At 47.9% G+C, this 22,524-nt stretch overlaps 1 protein-coding gene across 1 annotated transcript; it reads right to left on the bottom strand.

The window, feature by feature from the left end:
- Positions 1-1,243: 1,243 nt before the first annotated feature.
- Positions 1,244-18,337, bottom strand: THNSL2 (threonine synthase like 2). Its single transcript, XM_080654084.1, has 9 exons — positions 18,264-18,337; positions 14,981-15,215; positions 13,662-13,856; positions 13,109-13,261; positions 10,110-10,340; positions 6,036-6,184; positions 5,809-5,934; positions 3,072-3,223; positions 1,244-2,655 (listed from the first exon to the last, which is right to left on the bottom strand). Exons 2-9 carry the CDS (start codon positions 15,201-15,203, stop codon positions 2,445-2,447), a joined length of 1,440 nt encoding a protein of 479 aa, XP_080510210.1. The 5' UTR covers positions 15,204-15,215; positions 18,264-18,337; the 3' UTR covers positions 1,244-2,444.
- Positions 18,338-22,524: the final 4,187 nt, after the last annotated feature.

Consider the following 22,524-nt stretch of genomic DNA (forward strand, 5'->3'; position numbering starts at 1 on the left):
CTCAAGTCCAACCTCTGCTCCCTGGTGGTGCCACCCTGGCCAGGCCCCTTACCTCAGCTCCTCAGTCTCCTTTCTAAAATGCAGATGATAGTAATGCCTACTCCACAGGTTGCTGTCAGGATTAAAGTAAATTTTGTCAAGTATTGCTTGGCACATAGTAGTAGGTGCTCTCAGTGCCACATCATTACATCCGTGGGCCCTAGGTATGTCTGCTTTCCTTTGAAAGAAATGAAAGCACCTTTATGCCCTCTAAATGCATCATGACACAAAGCTCCAGGCCTCTTGTGCTGATGGGTTTATCATGCATGCTGTTGTGGATGTTCAAGTATCTTGGGGACCAACAGTGCTGTGCTATAGGGTCACAGTCATTCCTTCAGGGATGCTTCCCATCCTCCCGTGTATCCAGCATCGTTGTATTGAATGCCATGCTGCGACGCCAAATTTCCCAGCACAAGGGTAGCCTCTGGCCTCTCCCTTCCATCCCTGGGCACCATGGGGATGCAGGGTGGCATGTTCGATGTGGGGATGGCATGCAGAGATTAGCCTGGGTGACCGACTCATTTAGACCCAGTGGAGGCCAGATACCCACTGGGTCCTTTCACAGCTACCCTCAGAGTGGTAGCAACAGCAGCCTCTAATGGCCCCTCCACGCGGTGCCTGCCTCACCTGCCTCTTAGGGGGCCTCCACAGTCCAGGGCATGACTGAGGCTTGGGCTGACATTCATGTATTTGTGTTTGCATAAACCCCCCTCAATCAACATAGGATTTGAATCCAGTAATAGAACTAAACTCACAACTATGTGTGGTGTGTTCATGTGTGCACAAAGCCAAGGCTGAGCTCTAGATCACTGCTGGCCATAAGTACAGGGTGAGTCACAAGGTGAGCCACATGTATAACTTCAAATGACCTTGTAAGTGAAACCCAATGAAATTGATTTAATGTCTTATTTAATCCATCAAAATATTATCAACATGTAATCAATATAAAATTATTAATGAAAAATTTTTGATATTTTTCATTCGAAGTCTTTGAAGTTCCATATGTATTAGACAATGTGGCATATCTCAGTTCTAATGTAGTGTTCCAATTAATTTCATTGGAAATACCATCTGTACTTTATGGACTTCATAAAATTTACAGCTGAAAAGCAGATTCACATACCAGCATTTCCCAACCACACTGCAGTTTTCCAATAACAGATACAAATAATCGTTTTTAAATGCAAATTAATTAAACATTAAATAAAATTTAAAATTTAATTCCTTAGTTATACTTATTCCCATTTTAAGTACTCAACAGCCACATGTGGCTAGTGGTTACCGAACTGGACAATGCAGGCTAGATGGTAAAACAGCAGAGGAATCAAGCACGCCTTTGTAAGAGGGAGCACTCTGCAAGTGGAAGAACACCATTTGTAAGCAAAGTTCTTGCTGTCAGGTACAGAAGTCATCATTTCCAGCTGGGCTGACGATGGACAGGACACAGGACCGAACCTCCAGCAGCCTGCGGAGGGTCTGTGGCCTCATCCGAGGACGGGCTCCCAGAGGCCAGTGCAGTGTGAGAGGCATGGGGAGGGGAGAGCAAAGTCATGTGCTCAGAGGAGGATCTGACTTCTCTGGGGCGCTGTGACCATGGCCCCATGGAAATGCAGGCATCTGGACTTTACTTAGTGCTCAGTGAGGGATCCCTGCTTCTTGCTGCTCTGACACCTGCCCTGGGTTAATAAAGTAGGTGAACTGGTACTTGTACCGGTTCTCAGTCTGCACCTTGAGGAGCACTTTCCCACATGGCTTCCACCCACATCTCAACCTTCCCTGCCACCTGTGCCACCTGCCCAATGACTGCTCTGCTGCCCCTCAACACTGGGCCAATGAAAAGCAGATGAAGGCTGTAGCATATACCACGCACCACTACCACCCCTGGCAGCCACTGTACTCGGCCACAGGCCAGCACAGTGACCATCACACTGGACATGCACTTGTATTCTCAGGATTCCGACACTTCAGCAGGGTGGGAAGGCCAGCCGATATCTCTAGATAAACAGGTGCAGACAGCAGAACCCCAGGCTTGTGCTAATGGAGTATGCAGCCCTGCCTGCACAGGCTTAGAGTCTGGGGTCCCAGACCCTGGAGCCAAGGTCAACTCTGTGCCCAGGATCTTCATTTGCAGGCCCTGAACTGTCCAGCAGTGGGGGTGCACCTCCAGCAACCATGCACAGCTCTATGCAGCCCCGCTGACTAGGCACCACCCCACCATGGCGAGAGCACACAGCAGCTGTGGGAATGAGCGAAGCCAGCTGGCTCCAGACCCCACTGAGCAGCCTCCTGAGAACCTCCCACATCAACTCTTAACAGAGAGAAGGTAGCTCCGAGGGCAACCCCGCCCCCACCCTGGGGTCTGAAGCCTAAAGGAAACCAGCTGCAGCCGGGCTATTTGGGAGCACTCAGGACGTGGCCCTCCACCGCCGGCCTATGTCCTCAATTGTGTCCCGGAGCATCACCGTCCAGTCGTCACTCTTCCGCATTGGGGTGCAGCGCGTCTCTTTTCCCTCCAGGGCTAGGATCTCCGCGGGAGTTTCTGGGCTCAGTCCAGCAGCCACGACAGCTTCTGGAAACTTGGCTGCAGAGGCAGGGGCCAGACAACACCGGGGAGGGCTATGGGGGTGGGGCAGGTGGAAACAAGTATGTGGGAGACAACAGATGGAGGGACAGGTACAGAAAGGGGAGGGGAAGGAGAAGGAACAGAGATGGTTAGGAGTAGTAGTGTGGGACACAGAGGAAAAAGAGAGAGACAGACCTTAAACTTGTCTCTACAATGACTGCTGAGCAAATTGCTTCTTCCTGTTGAAGGCCCAGCTCACCCACCACCTCCCATGTGGGCTGTCCTGGGACACCTATCATGTTCCCTCTTCTGAGACCATGGTTCTTGAGACACAGTTCCACAGAGCACCCATTATGCTCATTCAAGCCATTTGTTCACATTCCTGTGTTCCCTGCTTGGGGAAGAAGAGGGTCCCTGAAAGCCAAACCTTCCCCCGCTTGCCCAGTGACCCAGGTGCCCACGGCCGTACCTGGGGGTCTGCCTGAGCATCTGCTGGTAATGGTAGCTCACGGCCACGGCCGTGTGAGGGCACAGCAAGGACTGGTTCTCTTCCCAGCAGCGGGCCATGGTCTGCATGATGGTCTCGTCTGACACTGACTCAGATGTCACTGCCGCTGAAAGCTGATGGTCCCAGGGCCAGGGGGGTGGTAATCAGGGTTAGGGGAAGCAGGAAGAAAGGTGACAAAAAACACACACTAAATAACAAGAGTCTCAGTTCAGATGGAATGGCTTAGATTCAGCTCAGAGGAAAATCCTTTTTCCCACATTTCCTAGTTGTAAGCTGACTCACTCAACTTGAGGAAAGGATGCATTTGACTTCCAGGCCAATAAACTTGGGATTTGGCTCATGAACCAGCAAATATAGAATCTGGTTCAACAACCTCAAGAACACAGAAGGTTAAGGGCATTCAAACACTCCCAGTGTTGTGTGGTTGGTGCACCCTGGTCCTGTGGGCACAAGACCCTTCCTGTATGTTTCCACCTGGCTCAGCAGCAGCTCCTCTGGGAAACCTCCCCACTGCCCCAGGCAGAGAACACCCCCCTTCTTGGTATCCCCTGGTGGATGGCTTATTTGATCATTCTCTGAAAAGTTATTGCAGGCCTACGATGTGCCAAACACCCTGCATACACTCGATGGCAACAGAAACCAGAGGGTGTTATAACCTTCTCCCATTAGGGCTCATGGAAGATAATGAGTGCATTTTATTTGTATTGTTATCTCCAGCACCACGCACAGTCTCTGGCTCATAATATATATGGAATGAATGAATGAATGCTATTCTAGCGATGAAGTGTCTTCTGCATGCATAGACAGGGAGAGAACAAAGAACTGGTGGTTACTGTGTCTATGTTCCTGCAGCACCTCATTCACACGAGGAGAAGTGGAGGTCAAAACAAACCATTAACCTAACAAGCTGATCTGTGCTTGTGTTATGGTCTGAATGTGTGCCACCCCAATTTCATATGCTAAAAATGTGATGGCATTAGGGGGTGGGCTTTTGGGAGGTATTTAGGGCATGAGGGTAAAGTCCCCATGAATGGAATTAGTGCCTTGATAAAAAGAGGGCAGAGATCTGGCTAAGTCACTTTTCTCCTGGGTGAGGGTACAAGGCACCACGTGCAACCTGGCAGAAGGCTCAGCAGAACCCATCTACGCTGACCTCAGACTTTCAGCCTCTCCCCATAACTGTGAGAAATGAATTCGCTTTGTTTATAAGCCACACGGTCCATGGCACTTTGATATAGCAGCCCAGACTGATTAAGACAGGTTACATGGAAAGCAGCACAGATTCTGAAGACAGAAATTCCACTCTGCTCTACATGGGTGGCTAAGCCCAGAGAGCTGTGTCTAGTTCTGGGACCAACCCTTTAAGATGGACAGTGACCACTCAAAACTATGTCACATAAGACACAGTGGGGCCCTGACTGGTTTAGCTCAGTGGCTAGTGCGTCGGCCTGCGGACTCAAGGGTCCCAGGTTCGATTCCAGTCAAGGGCATGTACCTTGGTTGCAGGCACATACCCAGTAGGGAGTGTGCAGAAGGCAGCTGATCGATGTTTCTCTCTCATTGATGTTTATAACTCTCTATCCCTCTCCCTTCCTCTCTGTAAAAAAATCAATAAAATGTATTTTTTTAAAAAAAAGACACAGTCAAAGGAACCAGGAAGGCTTAATGGGTGAATAAAGATCTTCCTCAAATATGGGAATCGGATTGCCCACTGGTGTGCAAGCTGGGAGCAGCTTCCACTCAACACGAAGAACTGTGCAATGCTTGAACTGTTGTGAGGTGGCGAGGCCCTGGTCCCTGGGGACAGAATCCAGATGACCACTTGGTGGGAATGTGGTAGAGAAAAATAAACACAGCTTCAACATACAAAATCCTATTTTTTTATATTAAATAAGTGAACGCCACCAAGGTGGCATTAAAATGAAAGCAATCGTTCCCAACTAGGTTCCTATCACTCTGAGGAGATAAAATTGCACCTCCTTTTAAAATAAAGCTAACATGCCCTAACCGGTTTGACCCAGTGGATAGAAGCATCGGCCTGTGGACTGAAGGGTCCCAGGTTCGATTCTGGTCAAGGGCATGTACCTTGGTTGTGGGCACATCCCCAGTGGGAGGTGTGCAGGAGGCAGCTGATTGATGTTTCTCTCTCATCGATGTTTCTAATTCTCTATCCCTCTCCCTCTCCCTTCCTCTCTGTAAAAAATCAATAAAATATATTTTAAAAATAAGTAAAATAAAATAAAGCTAACAGGACAGTGGTCTCTGCTCATACTGGATAGACAAAGTGACTTCCAGTTGAGACTACTGGAAATTAACAACAATAAAAATTAAAATAATAACAGTTAATATATCAAGCCCTATATTTCCTAGCAGTATTCAAAATACTTCATAAGTATTATTTGTCTTAAATCTTCAAGGCTGTAGCATAGACATTCTTATTATCCCCAATATACAGGTAAGAAAATTGAGGCACTGAGTTTGAGAAACTGGGCCCTGTCTGACTCTAAGCCAGCACTCTCTACTGCCTCTCCACATTCAATAAACGCATCCATATAAAGTGACTGCAAAGTGCCAGGCTCAGAGCAGGTGCTCAAGAAACAGGTCTCCATCCCTTGAACAGATTTTCAAACCCCAAGTTTTAGTTTTGTCTTGGGGCTGCACCCTTTCCTTTCTCTGTGGCGTGTGGGTAGTGACTGACCTTGCTTTGTAGTTCCTCAGGCAGCCTCACATTTTGGGTCCTTTCAAACTGCTCCATGAGGCCTCTTGTCATCTGGCTGTCAGAGCCAGATAGCAGCCAGAAAATCCTCTCCATGTTATAGGGCACCTGCACAGAAAGCAGGAGCCGGGAGCAGGGGGTTACTCTGATCTCAGCCCTGTCCATCCCACCCACCCAACACCTGACTGCATGCTTCCCACAGGTCCCACCTGGATGTCCATAGCTGATGCTAAGGTTGTCTTGACAGTCTCAGACAGAGAGAAGTCTCCTCGCTGGACAGTCCTATGAATGATATCATTGCAGTTCACCGCTGCGACCAGGTGGACGGGCAGGCCCATCTTCTGAGCAATGCACCCAGCTTAAGACAAGAGAGGAGAACAACCATGGCTTCTCAGACACGACTTCAAGAGCACACACAAAACAAAAAAATTACAAATTGTACTTTATCAAAATTATAAACTTCTGGGTTTTTTTGAAGCTTTTATGCTTCAAGGATACTCTTAAGAAAATGAAAAGACAACCCTGAATGGGAAAGCTATTTGCAAATCATACATCTGATAAGAGACTTATGTCCAGAACATATAAACACTTACAACCCAAAAATAAAAATAGAAATAACCCAATTTAAGAATGGGAAAAGGACTTGAATAGACATTCCTCCAAAGATATACAAATGGCAAATGAATACATGCAAAGTCACTCAATATCATGTCAACAGAAAAAGTGCAAAACAACACTACAATGACATACCACTTCATACCCACTAGGATGGCTAGAATAGAACAAAACAGATAATTCTATGTCTTACTCAGGATGTGAATTAACTGGAACCCTCATATACAGCTAGTGAGAATGTAAAATGGTGCAGCCACTCTGGAAAACAGTCTCAAAAAATTAAGCGTAGAGTTACCATATGACCCAGAAATTCACTCCTAGGTATAACACTCAAGATAAATAAACAAGTTTATACAAAAACTTTTACATAAATGTTCATAGCAGCATTATTCATAATAGCTAAAAAAATAAAACAATCCAAAAGTCTATTAATTGATAAATGGATAAACAAAATTGTGATCTATCCATACAATGGGGTATTATCCTATATAATAAAAGCCTAATATGCAAATTGTCCCCTTGACTGGGAGTTTGATCAGGAGTTTGAACACTCGCTATGACATGCACTGACCACCAGGGGGTGGCGTGGAACATGGTGGGCATTGGCGACGCGGCATTGGCAGCCGGTGGCAGTGGAGGCGCTGCTGGCCCTGATGGACCCTGACAAGAGCCGGACCACAGTGAGATGGTGGAGCAGGTGAGTGGGCAGCTCCAGGCCAAGGCGGATGTAAGCGAGGGCCCGATCACCCCACTGATTGCTCCACAGATTGCAACCAGAAGCCAGCAGGCCCTGATCACCCAATCAGGGCCGGGCCCCGGACTGGGACAGGGAACTGGGGGTGGGTGGCGGTGACCAACCTCCCATGATGCCTGGGTGGGGGGTGGGGGCTGTGACCTCTCACCAGCTACCTGGGGGTGGGGTGATGGGCACAGAGGTGCAGTGAGAATGTGGTGTGTCTGCCAAGCTCGCTCTCCCCCAGGACGCTAGGGCTTGCGCGCTGGGGAAGCCCCCATGCTCAGGTGCTGGGCACCTGCGAGGAGCCCACCCCGCACCCGCGCAGCCTCTTCCGGGTAAGCTGGGCTGCGCTCACATCTCTGCGTGGGAACTCAGGCGCCGTGACTCGGGCTGAGGGGTGTGTGTGGGGGGGCCTGGGGGCCCAGGTGCTGCCCAGGGCCCAGAGGTCAGCTTGGACCTGCCCTTCCCCACCAGATGCTCACATTTCGATCGCCGACCAGGTCTAGGTACCGCACTGTGCACGAATTTCGTGCACCAGGCCTCTAGTTTAGACATAAAAAGAAATGAAGTGTTGATCGATGTATCAACACAGAGGAACCTTGGAAACATTATACTAAGTGAAAGAAGACAGACACAAAAGGCCACATATTGTATGATTCCATTTATATAAAATTTGCAGAATAGGCCAATAGAGACGAAATAGACCAATGGTTGCTAGAGCTGGGGGAACAAGGGGCTAGGGAGTGACTATTAATAGGACAGGGTTTCCTTTTAGGGTGATGAAATGTTCTAAAATTGATAGTGGTAATGGTTGTATAAATCTTTAAATATACTAAAAACTATTGAATCATATACTTTAAATCAGTGAGTTGTATGGTACCAGTATGTGACTCACACAGCAATAAGCTGTTACCAAAAAAAAAAGAGAAGGAAGGAGAAAGAGGAGAATGCCCTCCCCCCTCCACACACACACACCCCAGGCACTGACACACTCACTACCATTTGCAGAAAAGAAAATGGAGGTTCTGGGAGCCTCTTAAACCCGCTGAGTGGCAGAGTGAAGATTCAAACTAGGTCTAAGCTAGACACATATGCTTGTGCTCAGACATCCTCCGAGAGCAGCGCCTTCAGGTGCAGGGACGGCAGAGCCCTGGCCCATCCTCACAGCAGTCCTGTCTGCATGGGACAGACAGGGAATTCCTCACCCTGAGAGATGGTGAGCCCCAAAGCAGTGTAGTTTAGGAAGGTTCTATTCAGGAAGGGCAAAAGTAGGTTTACAGTTGTGAATATGCGAAACAGTTTACTCTTGTATTATCTATTACTTATTGTATTATTTATTTATTTTTTTAATATATTTTATTGATATTTTACAGAGAGGAAGGGAGAGGGATAGAGAGCTAGAAACATCGATGAGAGAAACATCGATCAGCTGCCTCCTGCACACCCCCCACTGGGGATGTGCCCGCAACCAAGGTACATGACCTTGACCGGAATCGAACCTGGGACCCTTCAGTCCGCAGGCCGACGCTCTATTCACTGAGCCAAACCAGTTTCGGCTATTGTATTATTTATTTGTATTAAAGCTGTTCACCTACTTTTGCCCACCCCTGTATATTTCTGCGAATGGTTTATCTCTGGTGAATAGTTAAGATGTTAGGATAGCCACCCACCTCAACATCATTCTTAATTTTGCGAAGTGTTTTCACATTCTTATTTCATTTGCTACTCATGAAAATGTCATGATATACTTCTGTGAAAGAGGGGAAACGGAAGGTCAGGAGGGCCGAGCAGCCTAAGGTAAAGCTGGTTCCTAATGGATAAGGGGGAGATAGAAGCACCCTCTGCTGATGTTTATTTTGTGCCAGGCACTGTGGTAGGCGCTGGGCACTGGCAGGCTGTGTGATTGCAGGTGGCTTCATTCGCGGGGTGAGCAGAGGGGAAGGAGCATGCTGGGCTACGCCCCATGGGTGGTGAAGAAGGCTGAGGCATCCTTGTCTAACCACTAAGATGCCTGCAGGGTCTCACCTAAGCCACCTATTGGCACCCGCGGACAGAACCACCAGAGACAGTGATGCCCACAAGAAGCAGCCCAGCAAGCAGGCGAGGACACGAACACTGGAGCAGCCTGGCCCCAGCACTGGCTCTGCCACAGACCCATGTGGAAGCAGGGGTGAGTCAACTAACCTCTGTATCTGGTGTCAACACAAAACAGAAGTAACAGTATCATCCTTCTCATGGGCACACGTGAATATCAAATGAGTTAATACGCGAAAGGCACTTACAGCAATGCCTGCTATACAGCTGATGCCTGATGTTAATTATTATCAAAAATGATTTTAATATCATGCAGCTGTACAAAGGTCATGTGCACACAAACCAATCTCACCGTCCTCACAGCTGTCCTGAGACATAAGTGACCCGTTGTCCCTTTCCCATCTGAGAAGCCAGGTCTGAGGGGCCACCCATGGCTGTTCAACTAGCAAAGGACTGATCGGCCAGAACCCAAGTCTGGAACTCCCCCCCACCCCCGCCCTCCCAGCAGTGTTTCAGAGGGGCAGCCCAGTGCCAGTGGAGCTGCTTGCCCTCCAGCAGGCAACACCGAGGCAGGAGGAAAGCCCGTATTTCTGGAAGAGGGCACCACGAGCCAGTATGGTGGCTGAACCTTGACTTCATCTCCCCACACTCTGCCAAGTTTGGGCATCAGATCAGGTGGCCAGAGGATGTCAGGGTCAACCTATCACTCTTCCTCTGCAGCAAGTGCCAATATCCCCCAGGGCGTTGGGGGAAGTGTTTTGGAAGCTCCTTCTGCAGTTTCCCATCCCCTTCAGAGCCAGGACTCAATCTTTCTCAGGGCTGCAGGCAAAGGGCATTTGAAAGGGGTGGGGCCACAGATGATTTCTGCAAAGCCCATTTGTGCCCAGGGTCTCCTTACCTGCAAGGTTACCAGCAGCCCCTGTTGGCACAACCACCTCCACAGGGGGGAGCGGGTGCAAATCTAAGGATGGCACACACTGGAAGTAAGCAAAGAAGTGGTGAGCCATTTGCACGAGGACCCGGGACCAGTTGATTGAATTCAGACTCATCAGATTGTGCTTCTCGACAAAAGCCACATCGGCAAACACGGCCTTGATGGGTTCATCAAGCTCATCGCTGTTTCCCTCCACTGTTGGGAGAGAGGAGAGTAGCTGTCAGGAGCACAGAGCACCCCAGGTAGTCAGCACTGCCCACAGGCCGTCCCAGGCTGAGCCTGCCAGCTGGGACTTTGGCTCGGCCTTGGTTTCTCTATTCTAATGTGCCTTGGCCTGGCTTTCTACACTCAAAATTAAGCTCCTCGAGGCTAGAAATCATGTCTCGTGTTCATGTGGTCATATTTCTGATGTTTCTACCATTATATAAACTGAGATATAAAATACCAACCTCTGGGATATTGGAAAAAGAATTCCCATTGGTATTCATGCCCACCTCCCCTAGGGAAAGAAGGAATGGCTTATCAGGTAGTGAGATAGTGACAGGCTGATCCTCTATCAGCAGTTCAAAGGGGAAGAGTCACTGGCCCATATGCCCACCCTTCCTCCCTCAGCTAGATCACAGGTGGGTGGTCTGCTCTCTGCTCCTACTGGGTAGGTTAGCCGGCATGGGCAGGACTCCTCCCTGAGATGGGTATGTAGAGAGGTTAATTTATGGATGAATTATTGGGTGAATATATGAATGAATTGGCTACTAGTCCAACTTGCTTTCTCCAACCCAATCAGGCCAATATTGATCTCATACCTGAAACCTGGGTCTATTTCTCCGTTGGATCCTAACTTGAAGGACATTGGGAAAAGTATCATGGCTTGCACTGAGGTTATTATCCGTCCTACCTTCATCATTGCACCACAGCAGTGAGGTCTGGGGATGACTTAACCAGGTGCAAGGGGAATCTTGCTGCGATTTCAGAAAAAGATCCACTGCTTTTAAGAGCAAGTCACGGGAAGAGAGAGACTTGCTTACCTCAAGTAGTCATCAAAGGACACAAGAATGGGCCTTAAGATTGGGGAAAGCAGAACAGAGAATGCAAAGAACCTGGGTCCCTGAAGGTACTGCTGAGTCATTGAATCAACCAATCAGGAGACTACCCCACCTCTGGACTTCCAGTTACATAAGCTGGAAAACCTTGCTCAAGCTGGTCTGAGTTAGATTTCCTGTTGCTTCCCACCAAAACCATACCAAGTAATATATAACTAGCTCATGCTGATTACTCTGTGCTTAAGAAGAACCACATACATAATGTACATGGAAATTAATTACTTACAAAAGTGTCCAACACATAACAATCTAGGTGACCCACCCCTACTGCCTGAGCTCACCCGTCTAAGAGAAAATAAATATTTACTGCTCCCGAACTACACACATTCTCCTGGAAACCAAATCAGCAGATTCTAGAAAGGAAAGGAAGAACTTGAACAGTGGTGTCTAGAAACAAAAACTAATTTAAAGTCTGCTGCCTTATATTATTAAAGCTCAGAACATGTACACAACAGAAATGCCCCTTTGGCTCCAGCAGTAACACTTTCTGCCTCTCTTCTGCAATGGGCACCTTCTCCAACTCACACCAGGAATGAAGCTTCCATGCACATCCTCAGGGAAAAGCCTTCCAGCATCTGTACAAAGTGAGGGGGAGCAGATGGCAGGACAGAGGTACAAAAAGCTCTTCTCCTCTTTGCTTTGATTCTAGGAAAAGATGGTCCTAGTTCTACAACTAGCAATTTTGGTACTTGGGGTACAACAGGGACCCTCGAGAACCTGAATCTTGTGCACTAAAATCTTGCAATGACTGCAGGAAAATGCAGCTAAATATGGGCAATCACCAAACCTAATGTGTAAGATCTTGCCAATATCAGCATTAGCTAAACCATGAACTTCTCACTTGGCTGTGGATGCACTTGTTAAAGAGAGCGCACAGGGGTTTTTCCTGGGTCTTGAACAAATAGACAAAGGATAGTCATGCTACTCCCATGGGTAAGGTCTGTTTTCATTGTGCTTTTGTTTTTAAAAACTTGGTGTTATATAAAAACATCCTTTATGGGATTATGCCAGGAGACCAGGCCAGCTGGAAAAGGAATGTCTTCTTCCACATTTGCTGCTCTGCCAGATAAGTGACCAAACCAAGCCAGGATGCCTAGACAGCTGGCCCAAGGCCACAACACACAAAACCTAATCAAGACCCCCACCATGGGGCTACCTGGAATCTTGTGGGGTATGAGATGAACATAAAAGCTCACCCCTTTTACTCCACAAAGATGAAACCTATTGGGACTACAAGGCCTGACATTAGAGGAGATGGATTTGTGCCTTTTTCAAAATGCTACAGTTCGTGATGTGGCTTCAGGACGTCACCAGTGATGCATGCAGCTGAGTGGCTGCCTACTTTAAATCTCAGGCCTGCTAACCAAGTGCATGGCTTACTAGTAGTTATTTCCATACTATAAGGAGGGCATAAGTAATCCACCAGTAATGACACTTTCTTTTAAAATAATTATTTAACACAGTTTTGTCCTCTAAACTTCAGTGTCCTGGGGAGAAGAAAACCCCCGGCCTCCAGCTCAGGGTATGGCTCTGGGTTGCTGTACATACACATGGCCACATGGCACTGGCAGGCTGAACTGCATGGAGGTGGTGCTCTTGGGGGTATGATTTTAAACCTGCACTTCCTAGCCTGACTGTGAATGTTGCCTTATGCATCTGTCACCTCCAACAGTTTATGAGACTGTAGCCAAGAACCTGCCCAGAGCTAAGCCAAATCATATTACTAACCTCAAAAGATAACTGATCAAGGAAGGAAGGAAGGGAGGGAGGAAGAGGAAGGATGGTCTGCTAGTCAACAACCAGCTTTGGTCCAGCCCATCTTCCCAAACAGGCCACTGCCCTGGAGCCCGTCCCAGCACTCCCCTCCAAACACACGGACGTTCTCCTCCAGCACGGTGGTCATCTGCCGCTCCTGGATCTTCGTGCAGTGACCCTGGGGCAGGAGAACAATAATGCCCACGTTCTTTGCTCCTCGAACACTCTCAATGGCAGCACTCCCTGTGTCTCCAGAAGTTCCTGAATGGGAAGGGAAAGAACCTCCCTTTAGAATAAGGGAGATAAAAGAGGGGGAAATGCCCCTAAAGCACTGTTGCCAAATGAGACAACATCTACCATCAATACTTGAAGGGTAGCAAACCATGAACCACCAAGAGACCCATGGAGAGAATTCAAAGCATCTGTGGACTTAAACCACATAATCTTATGTAGTCTATATCTTTAAAAATATCCTTCTGAGAAGGTTCCATAGCCTCCACCAGACCGTGAAAGGGGACTGTGGCACGAGGGAAGGTTGAGAACCCTGCTCTAGAAGACCCGGGACACACGCCCTGAGAGACAGAGCAGCAGAGGACACATGGTGGGTAGATACCGGCAAGCCGGGGCACTCAGGGGCTGCAGGGATCACGCGGACGCGCACCTACAACCACAGTGACGTGCTTCCCCCTCTTCTGCAGGAAGTACTGCAGGAACTGTGCCGTGCAGCTCAGGGACAGGTCCTTAAACGCGTATGTGGCTCCATGCCACAGCTCCAGCACATTCAGCCCATCCCGCAGCCTGGAAAGATGGACCACTTCTCTGTGGCGGAACCTGCGGAAGGCCCGCTGGATCAGATCTGCAGGTACAGCAGGCAGAGAGCATTGTTATGCCTTCCCTCCAGTCTCTCTCAGTCTCTTCACACTTTTGAATTTGAAGTTTTTATCTCCGCTACAAGATAAAAAGAGCAGAAATTTTTATCCTAATGATACCACACATGAATATAATTGTGTAATTCTAGAGAAAGTCTGGAAAGACAGGCACCACACTGCTGACATAGCCCCTGTAGGATCCCCCAGAGAGCAGAGATGGTAGTGCAAGACTTTCATTTTCTATTTTATGAACATCTTCATCATATGGATTTCTTGTGAATGTATTCCGATAGAACATCCAATTAAAGTTATGTGACAAACAAATCAATGTCTCATCTCTTCCCATTTTTCTTCCTAAAGACAGCATACTGTTTGCTGCATATTAAATCACACTGGGAAGCCAGAATTTTGGGAGGCTGTTCATACAAGCCCATCTGAGGCAAGGCAGTCTGAACACATCTGAGTTTCATGGGCAAACCGATCACCTGGGATCTTAAAATGCAGACTCTGGTTCGGCAGGTCTGAGAGAATCTGAGAATTCTAATAAGCGCTCAGGCAATCTTATCGGTGCTGGTTGTCGAACCACCTTCTGAGTGGCCCTCTTCTCCTGAACTCTCAACATGAGGTATGGATATCGCACACCTGGTCCACAGAACAGCAACACTGGCATTATCTGGACACTGGATAGGAAGGCTCACCCAGACCTCCTGAACCAGAATGTGCATTTCGATGAGCCCCTGAGGGGAATCCACAGCACTTTACAGCTTGAGACCAGCTGGTCCAAGACACACTGAATCCCTTCTGGAAATAAAACAGCAAGCTGAGAGTCTGTGTGCCTTATGTGCAGGAAAGGAAAATCTCAACATTCAAGCTGTTAGTCTTGAAAAGGTGTTTTAAAAATAATCGAAAGGAAAAAAATTTCTCTGCAGATCATTTTGGCTGGTGGGGAGAGCTGGATATTTCCAATTCTGGAATTCCAAAGTCTGAAAGAAACATGAAATTTTGGGAAATGTGACTAAAGATCTCCTAGGGATGAAGTGACAGATTTTCAACTCCTTGGGGGCCTGGGCTGGCAGAGGTAAGAGAGTGGAAGTGGGATGGGGGTGCTCACCATTTAAGTCATCTCTTGGGATGAGCTCCGGGCCAATGAAAAGGGCACACAGCTCCGCAACCAGGCTTGGGTAGGAAAGCGCACTCCACTGACGCAGGGTCTCCCTGCCCAGCTGCGGGAGCTCCTCAGGCATGAAGAGGCCCCCATCGGGCGCATAGCCAGAGAAGAGGGCACCCTCAAAGTCGACGCGGGGGGCCATCCCCCTGGTGCTGACGTACCACATGACCCTGAAGGCCTGCAGAGGGGATAGTCCAGAGGCACCTGGTCTCATTCCCAGCACCCAGTGGGCAAAGCTGAAGTGGACACTGTCCCCTCAGCTAGCTCCTGGATCACTACTCATTGGAGTAAGTGTTCCAGACCAGAATACTGGAGCCCTGCTCCAAGTCTCATGCCAGCTTCATCTGGGACTAAGCAAATCATGAAACCTCCAATCAAAATGAGGAAATTCCATGACTTACTAAGGGGATACCAGAGCATAATGGGAAAGACGGCATGGTCCTCACTGGTGAAGAAGAAGGCCGTGGGTGGGGAAAGATAATAGCAAAAAGAGTGACTGCCATTTGACATCCCTTTTGATAAGGAGAAGACCACCACACTTGGTCACACACCCTTTTGAGAGATGTTTGTGCCCACTTATGCTCAAAAATAACCACAATGGTCATTTAGTCATGTTGCCTATAACCTAGTGGTTCTCAACTCTGGTAGTTTGTTAGAATCAACTTAGGGGTTAAAAAATATGCGTTGACGTGAGGCCCTACCTGGATCAATTCAACTAGAATCTTCAAATGAGAGGCTCCTTGTGTGAGGCTCAAATGCAGCCAGACCTTAAGAGTAGGGTGACTAACTCACCTAATCTTCCTGGGACTTTCCTAATTTTAAAACTGAAAGTCCTACATCCCAGGTAACCCCTCAGTACCAGGCAAATGAGTACAGCAGGTCGCCCTCGTTGAAACCAGTGCCCCACCTCTCAGACTAATCCGAGAAGAGTAGTTGGAAGTGCTGTCAGGCTGCCCTTAATACTCTGGCACAGCCGATGGGCCCGGGGTGGAATCAGAGGTCTCGGACAGCTGGGTGGGTGTCCAAGAGCACCTCAGGCCTCATTTTGAGCACACTGCCACATCAATTGGATTCCCAGGTGCCAGGGTCAGAGGGGAACCCTTGCCCTCAGGGGGCAAAGCCACCTAAAGCTTCCCATCTAGAAGAAAAGGTACAAGCTAGCGTGGGCCCGGGAGGAACTCTGCTTTTCTAGATTGTGGATACAATACCTCTGAGCTCTGGGTGCATCCTATAAGGGCTGCTGTGTGCCACCCCCTTGACATGGCACCCAGCTCCAGGGAATCCAACTGATGTGGCAGTATGACCAAAGTGAGGCTGGAGGTATCCTTGGACACCCTCCCACCCACCCCAGTCAGAGACCTCTGAGTCCATACAGGGCCAGCTAGCCATGCCAAAGTATTAAGGGCAGCCCATCAGCACTTCCAACTACTCTTCTCGGATTAGGCTGAGAGGTGGGGCACTGGTTTCAAATACAGATGCATCCAACTTACAGACAGAGACAAGTTCAATCATCCACATCATGAATCTTTTGAAAGTGGAAGTGGGTACTACTAATGGTTATGCCAGGGCAATGGGTATAAGCACAACTGTCTCAGGCAAACTGGAGCATATGGTACAGGGAGGCATGTCAAGGATATGAAATCAGGGTAACTCCAAAAGTCAACTGCAGCAGGGAAGCAAAGCAGGCCCCACGTTTTACAAACAGAACCAGGGAAGGGACCCGGGACTAGCAGTGCCTTCAATAAGGGGAGGAGTTTCTATAACTGTGGCAATGGTTAGAGTTACTGCAAACTGCCCAAGACCCTGGAGTAACGAGGGAGATCCTGCCTGACCACTTCACTGGACCAGACTGAAGGACGCTGCCAAAGAAGCTGCCACAGGCAGAGGGCTGAGTGTGTGTGTGGGGAGGGGGTGGGCAACCAGAGCTGTAAGGACAGGCTATATCACGCCTGGCCACTGGGCTCTGCATTTTCTTTTCTTTTCTTTTTTTAAATATATTTTTTATTTCAGAGAGGAAGGGAGATGGAGAGAAAGAAACATCAATGATGAGAATCGTTGATCAGCTGCCCCTTTCATGCCCCACACCGGGATCAACCCTGCAACCAGGTACATGCAGTGACTGTTCCCAGACCAGGAATTGAACCATGACTTCCTGGTTCATAGGTTGACACTCAACCACTGAGCCACTCAGGCCAGGCTGGGCTCTGCATTTTCTGAAGGATGTGGACAAATGCCCAGGAACAAAGGAGAGGGCCTGATAGCAGGCTCAGCACATGTCAGTGTTGGGAGCTGGACTGACCAGCCTGGGGCAGACTATTCTGTCCTATGACCCCAAGGGCAGCACTCTCAGACCACACAGAGAAAACACATCATTAGGTTCAACGTCTTATAAACCAAACAGAGAAGCCCAGAAGTCGAAGGAGCTGCCACAGGGAGTGATGAAGTTGAGGAAGAAAATCAAGCAACTCTGTCCCACTGGTGTGTGGGCGCTCCAAGCACAGAGGCGGGGACTGGACTAAGGGGCCTCTGAAGCACAAGATTTTATAATTGATCCTTGTGACTGATCCTATTCCAGAGTGAAGATGGGCCAGATGAATACAAGGGAAACAGGCTGCCCTGGCTGGGGGGCCTTTGGGGAAGGGCTCCTCTGAGAGGTGGAGAGGTTTTTCAGAGAAGGGGTGGGGCAGGGCAGAGACGTGGACCCCAGTAGCAGAACCCTTGGCCACTGAGGGCAGATCTCAGGCTGTGTCCCTGGGGTGGAGGCCTCTGCAGGTCACTGGCCTCCAGCTAGCCAGGCCCTGGGCCAAGAAGGCTCTGAAAGGTCTGCGGACAGGGCTCACTGCCAGCTCCGAGCCACCGCAGAAACCCTGCAGGGGGAGCGCAGCGTGGGAAACCCGCAACCTCCCAGGTTCCAACAAGTTGCAGCGCCTGAACCAGAGGTTAGTTACAGAAAGAGGCAGGCGCGACGCCGTCCCGCTTAAGCTGGGGTTGAAAGAAACCTCAAGAAGTTCATGCAAAAGCCCAGAAATACCGATAAACCGACATTCGGGGGAAGGTGCTCCCTCCGCAGGGAGGGGACGCGAGGAGGGGAACGAGGCCGCGGGGTGCCGGCTGCTGGCGGGGTGTTACAGGCACCGCCCCGAGCGAGAGGGAACACCAAGCGCCCAGATCGGATGGGTGGCCTGGGCCTGCCAGCGGCGGGCTCCCGGCGGTCGCGAGTGGTTACCCGTCCAGGCGTTGGAGGCTGCGGGCTCCGGGCTCCGGCTCCGACGGGCACTACCCGGCCGCGGCCTCGGCTTCGGCTTCCGGTGAAGGACTAGAAGGGGACAGAGGAGGGAGGCGGGGCGGAGGGCGGAGGAGCGGGGAGAGGGGGAGGAGGGAAGAAGGAGAGGGAGGGAGGGAGGGAAGGGGAGGGCGGAGGGCAGAAGGCCGATGGGGAGGGGCAGGGGAGGAAAGGGAGAGAGGGAGGAGGAGGGGGAGGGGATGGGAGGGGGAGGGCGGAGACAGGGAATGGTAATGAGTACAACCATTCCTGACATTTCAAGTCTGTAAGGCACTTTTCTAAGTGCTTTGTTCAGTTTCTTAATCTTCATCGCAGCCTCAGAAATACCACATAATCTCATTTTTCAGTTTAGAAAACTGAGGGCAAGGTGGAAAGGAGAAAGGCCCTTGTCTTTGGCTTCATCCTCTCACCTGTGGAATCAGAGGCCTGACAAATTTCTTGTTTCTCAAAGTGGGGCTAGTAAATCAGGAATGCAGAATCCAAGCGGATACAGACACCGTTTTAGCTCGAAAATTCTTTGTAGGAAAACACTTTTTTATTAAGCATAGACCTATTCTAAGGTAAAAATGCCTCTGCAATTAATTTTTTAAAAAAAGGCAAAACGCCTTAAAAATGTCCCCCAGACATGCCCAAGTGCCCCTGGATCCTGGGGTACTCCTGGGTCCTGCCCACTTAGGTAGCAAAGTCGGAGGAGCTGGATAGGACAGATGTCCTTTATGGTTCATCCCGCATCTGGGCTGGTCCTGGTCACTGCAGCAGGCCCAGCTGGGCCTTATGGGGAAGGTGGGCATGGACGTTGCCCTTTGCTTATTTTCCTTTCTTTCTACTTCTGACTTTCTCTTAAACCCAGGGTTTCTGCTCACTCAGGTAACCTGCTCTCCAAACCTTGGCCCACACATGGTGGCCATTTGACATATCCACACAAGGCCATGTACCTGGCATTGAGTGACAGCAGTTTGGGTAGGTCTCCTGATTCCAGAAAGGAAGAGTCTGACTGGTCACTGCTCAGCTAATGGATTGTGGGCATGGAAGACACACAGAAGCCAGGCAGGTGGTCCATTCCCAGAGAGGGATATAGGCCAGCCAGGGACTCCCAAATGGTTTTCATCCCTGCATCAGGTGTTACTTAATCACTCAAAGGCCAGGGAAACTGAGGCCATAGGGGCAGCAGTGTTTTTACAGTGCTCATAACCAATGAGGATGGAGTCTCAGAAGCCATCGGGAAACCAGTGCCTTCAACAGAGCTCTCCCACCAGCCCCCTGACAGTTCCAGAGACCTGCAGAACTTCTTCATGATTCTGAGAGCAGGAAGCTCATCTGCGAATTGTACTCTGACTCCCTGAGAAAGGACAGTAGCAAAAGGCTCAGTGTACAAGAGGTTTAATTCGCTAGGAAGCCCTGCCCAGGACACTTGGAACACTGCAGCTACAGAAAATAAAACTGCGTGGCCCATGAGTCCCAAGCAGCAGTGGGAATGTGGAGTTCTCTGACATCCCTACATGGATCAACATTTAGTTTTTATACAATTAAAAACTGCTGTTAACTATTTATTTTGCCTTTTGCCCTTACGGATTAGAGTGCTTAACTGTCTGTGATTTAGAAGCCAGTAATTTTGAATCAGAGCCCAGGGTCCTTGCAATGCTGTTTCTTCCAAGTGTCCCTGCAAAGCTCTCTGACGGGAGGGGATGCTTCTGCTAGAGTGTGTGCACAGAGGATTTACAGGGTCTGTAAATCCCATTCCATGGGATGTAGGACTTAGGGACCAGAGCCCTCTCAAAATTTGAGAGCACAAAGGGCCTGGACTGCTGGGGAAGAAAGTGACCTGCCGGAAGTCCTCCAGCCATTTCACAGGCCCCAGGCCAGGACTCAGGCTTCTGCTAGAGTCCAAGCTGGCAAGGACAGCAAGGCAGAGGGAATAAAAGATGACAGTCGAGTCAGGACATTCCTGTTCTCTCTGAGCATTGATTACCCTTCTGTGCCTGGCGGTTGTTTGAAGAGATGGGGTAATATTTAAGCTTAAGTACTCTCTGATTCACCCTCATATCACTGAGTTCCTAACTCTGTAACTAAGGACTCCTAATAAATAGTCTCTAATTATTAAGGAAAAACTGACTGGCATATGTCACTGCCTTTTTTTTTTTTTAGGTTTTTCTTCTTTTTTACAGAAACAGCCAAGTTGATCCTAAAGTTTATATAGAAATGCAAGGGATTCAGAATAGCTAAAGCAATCTTGAAAAAGAAGAATAAAGTTGGAAGACTTACACTTCCTGGGTTTAAGACCTAGTACAAAGCTACTGTAATCAAGACAGTGTGGTACTTGTGTAAGAACAGACATACAAACTAATGGAATAGAATAGAGAGTTCAGAAATAAACATAAGGTCAACTAATTTTTAACAAGTGTGCCCAGACCATTCCATGGGAAAAGAATAGGCTTTCAATAAATGATGGTGAGACAATTGGACATACACATGCATGACTGAATTTGGATCCCTACCCTACACCATATGCAAAAATTAGCTCAAGATGGATCAAAGACCTAAATGTAAAAACTAAAACACTTGGAGAAAATATAGGTATAAATCTTCATGACCTTGGTAGGCTACAGTTTCATAGATATGACAACAAAATCACATGCAACAAAAGAAAAAAATAGATTATTTGTATTTCATAAAATTTAAAAACTTTTTACTAGATGAAAGAAGGTGAAAGGATTAACCAAAGAACATATATGCATAACCCATGGACACAGACAACAGTGTGGTGATGGCCAGAGGAAGTGAGGGCAGGTGTGGGGTCTGAGTGGGGGCCGGGAAAGGGGGGGGGGGATGGGTATATCTATAATAGTCAACAATAAAATAAAGTTAAAATATTAACAACTTATGTGCACCAAAGTACACTATTAAGAAAGCAAAAAGACAAGCTAAAAAAATGGGAGAAAATATTTGCAAATCATATATCTGATAAGAGTCAAGTATCCAGAATATATAAAAAACTCTTACAACTTAATAATAAAAAGACAACTTAAGTTAATTTTTTTGTTAATCCTCACCCAAGGGTATTACTTCTGTTTATTTTTTTTTTTTAAGAGAAAGTGGAAGGGAGGGACAATGAAAGAGAAAAGAGAGAAAGATCAATGTGAGAGAGATACATCGATTGGTTGCCTCTCCTGTGTGTCCCTACAGGGACCAGGGGTTGAACCTGCAACCCAGGTACGTGCCCTTGACTGGAATTGAACCCACAACCTTTCAGTAAGGGGGCCGATGCTCTAACCACTGGGAACACACTCCAGGGTGACAACCTTATTTAAAAATGGACTAAGGATTAAACAGTCAACTCCAAACAAGATATGCAAGTGGCCAATAAGCACTTAGAAAAGGGCTCAACATCATTAGTCATTAGGGGAATGCAAATTGAAACTGTAAGATACCTCTTCACACTCACAAGGATGACTAGAATAGAAAAAACACATAACAAGTGTTGGTGAGGATGTGCAGTAATGGAACCCTCACACATATACAGGGACTCATTGAGGTTGGGAATGTAAACTAGTCAGCCACGTTGGAAGACACTCTACCAGTTCCCCAGATGTTAAACAGTTTTACTGATAACACAACAATTCTTTTCCTAGGTGCGTACCCAAAAGAACTGAAAATATATCTTTAAATAAAACCTTGTACACAAATGTTCATAGCAGCATATTCATAATAGCCAAAAAGTGGAAACAACCCAAATGTCCATCAACTAATGAATGGATACACAAAATCCAGTAGATTCATACAATGGAATATTATTCAGCCATAAAAGGAACACTGGAGCATGGGTGAACACACTATGACATGGATAAACATACTAGTACTACGACATGGATGAACTTTGAAAACATTATGCTGAGTGAAAGAAAGCAAAAATAAAAGCCCACGTATCATTTTATTCTACTTATACGAAATATAGAGAATAGGCAAATATGTAGAGATGGAAAGTAGATTAGTGTTTGCAAGGAGCCAGGTGAGAAGGAAATGAGGAGAGACTCCTAAGGAGGATGGGGTTTCTCTTGCGGATAATTAAAATGTTCTGGGATTGGTGCTGGTGGTTGCACAGATTTGTAATATACTAAAAATACTGAATTGTACACTTTAAAGGTGATTTTTATGTTCATTGAATTAAGTTGTAATAAAAAAATGCAAAAAAAAAAAAATAGAACAA

This window comes from Plecotus auritus, assembly GCF_963455305.1.
Source record: "Plecotus auritus genome assembly, chromosome: 2".
Lineage (NCBI taxonomy): Eukaryota > Metazoa > Chordata > Mammalia > Chiroptera > Vespertilionidae > Plecotus > Plecotus auritus.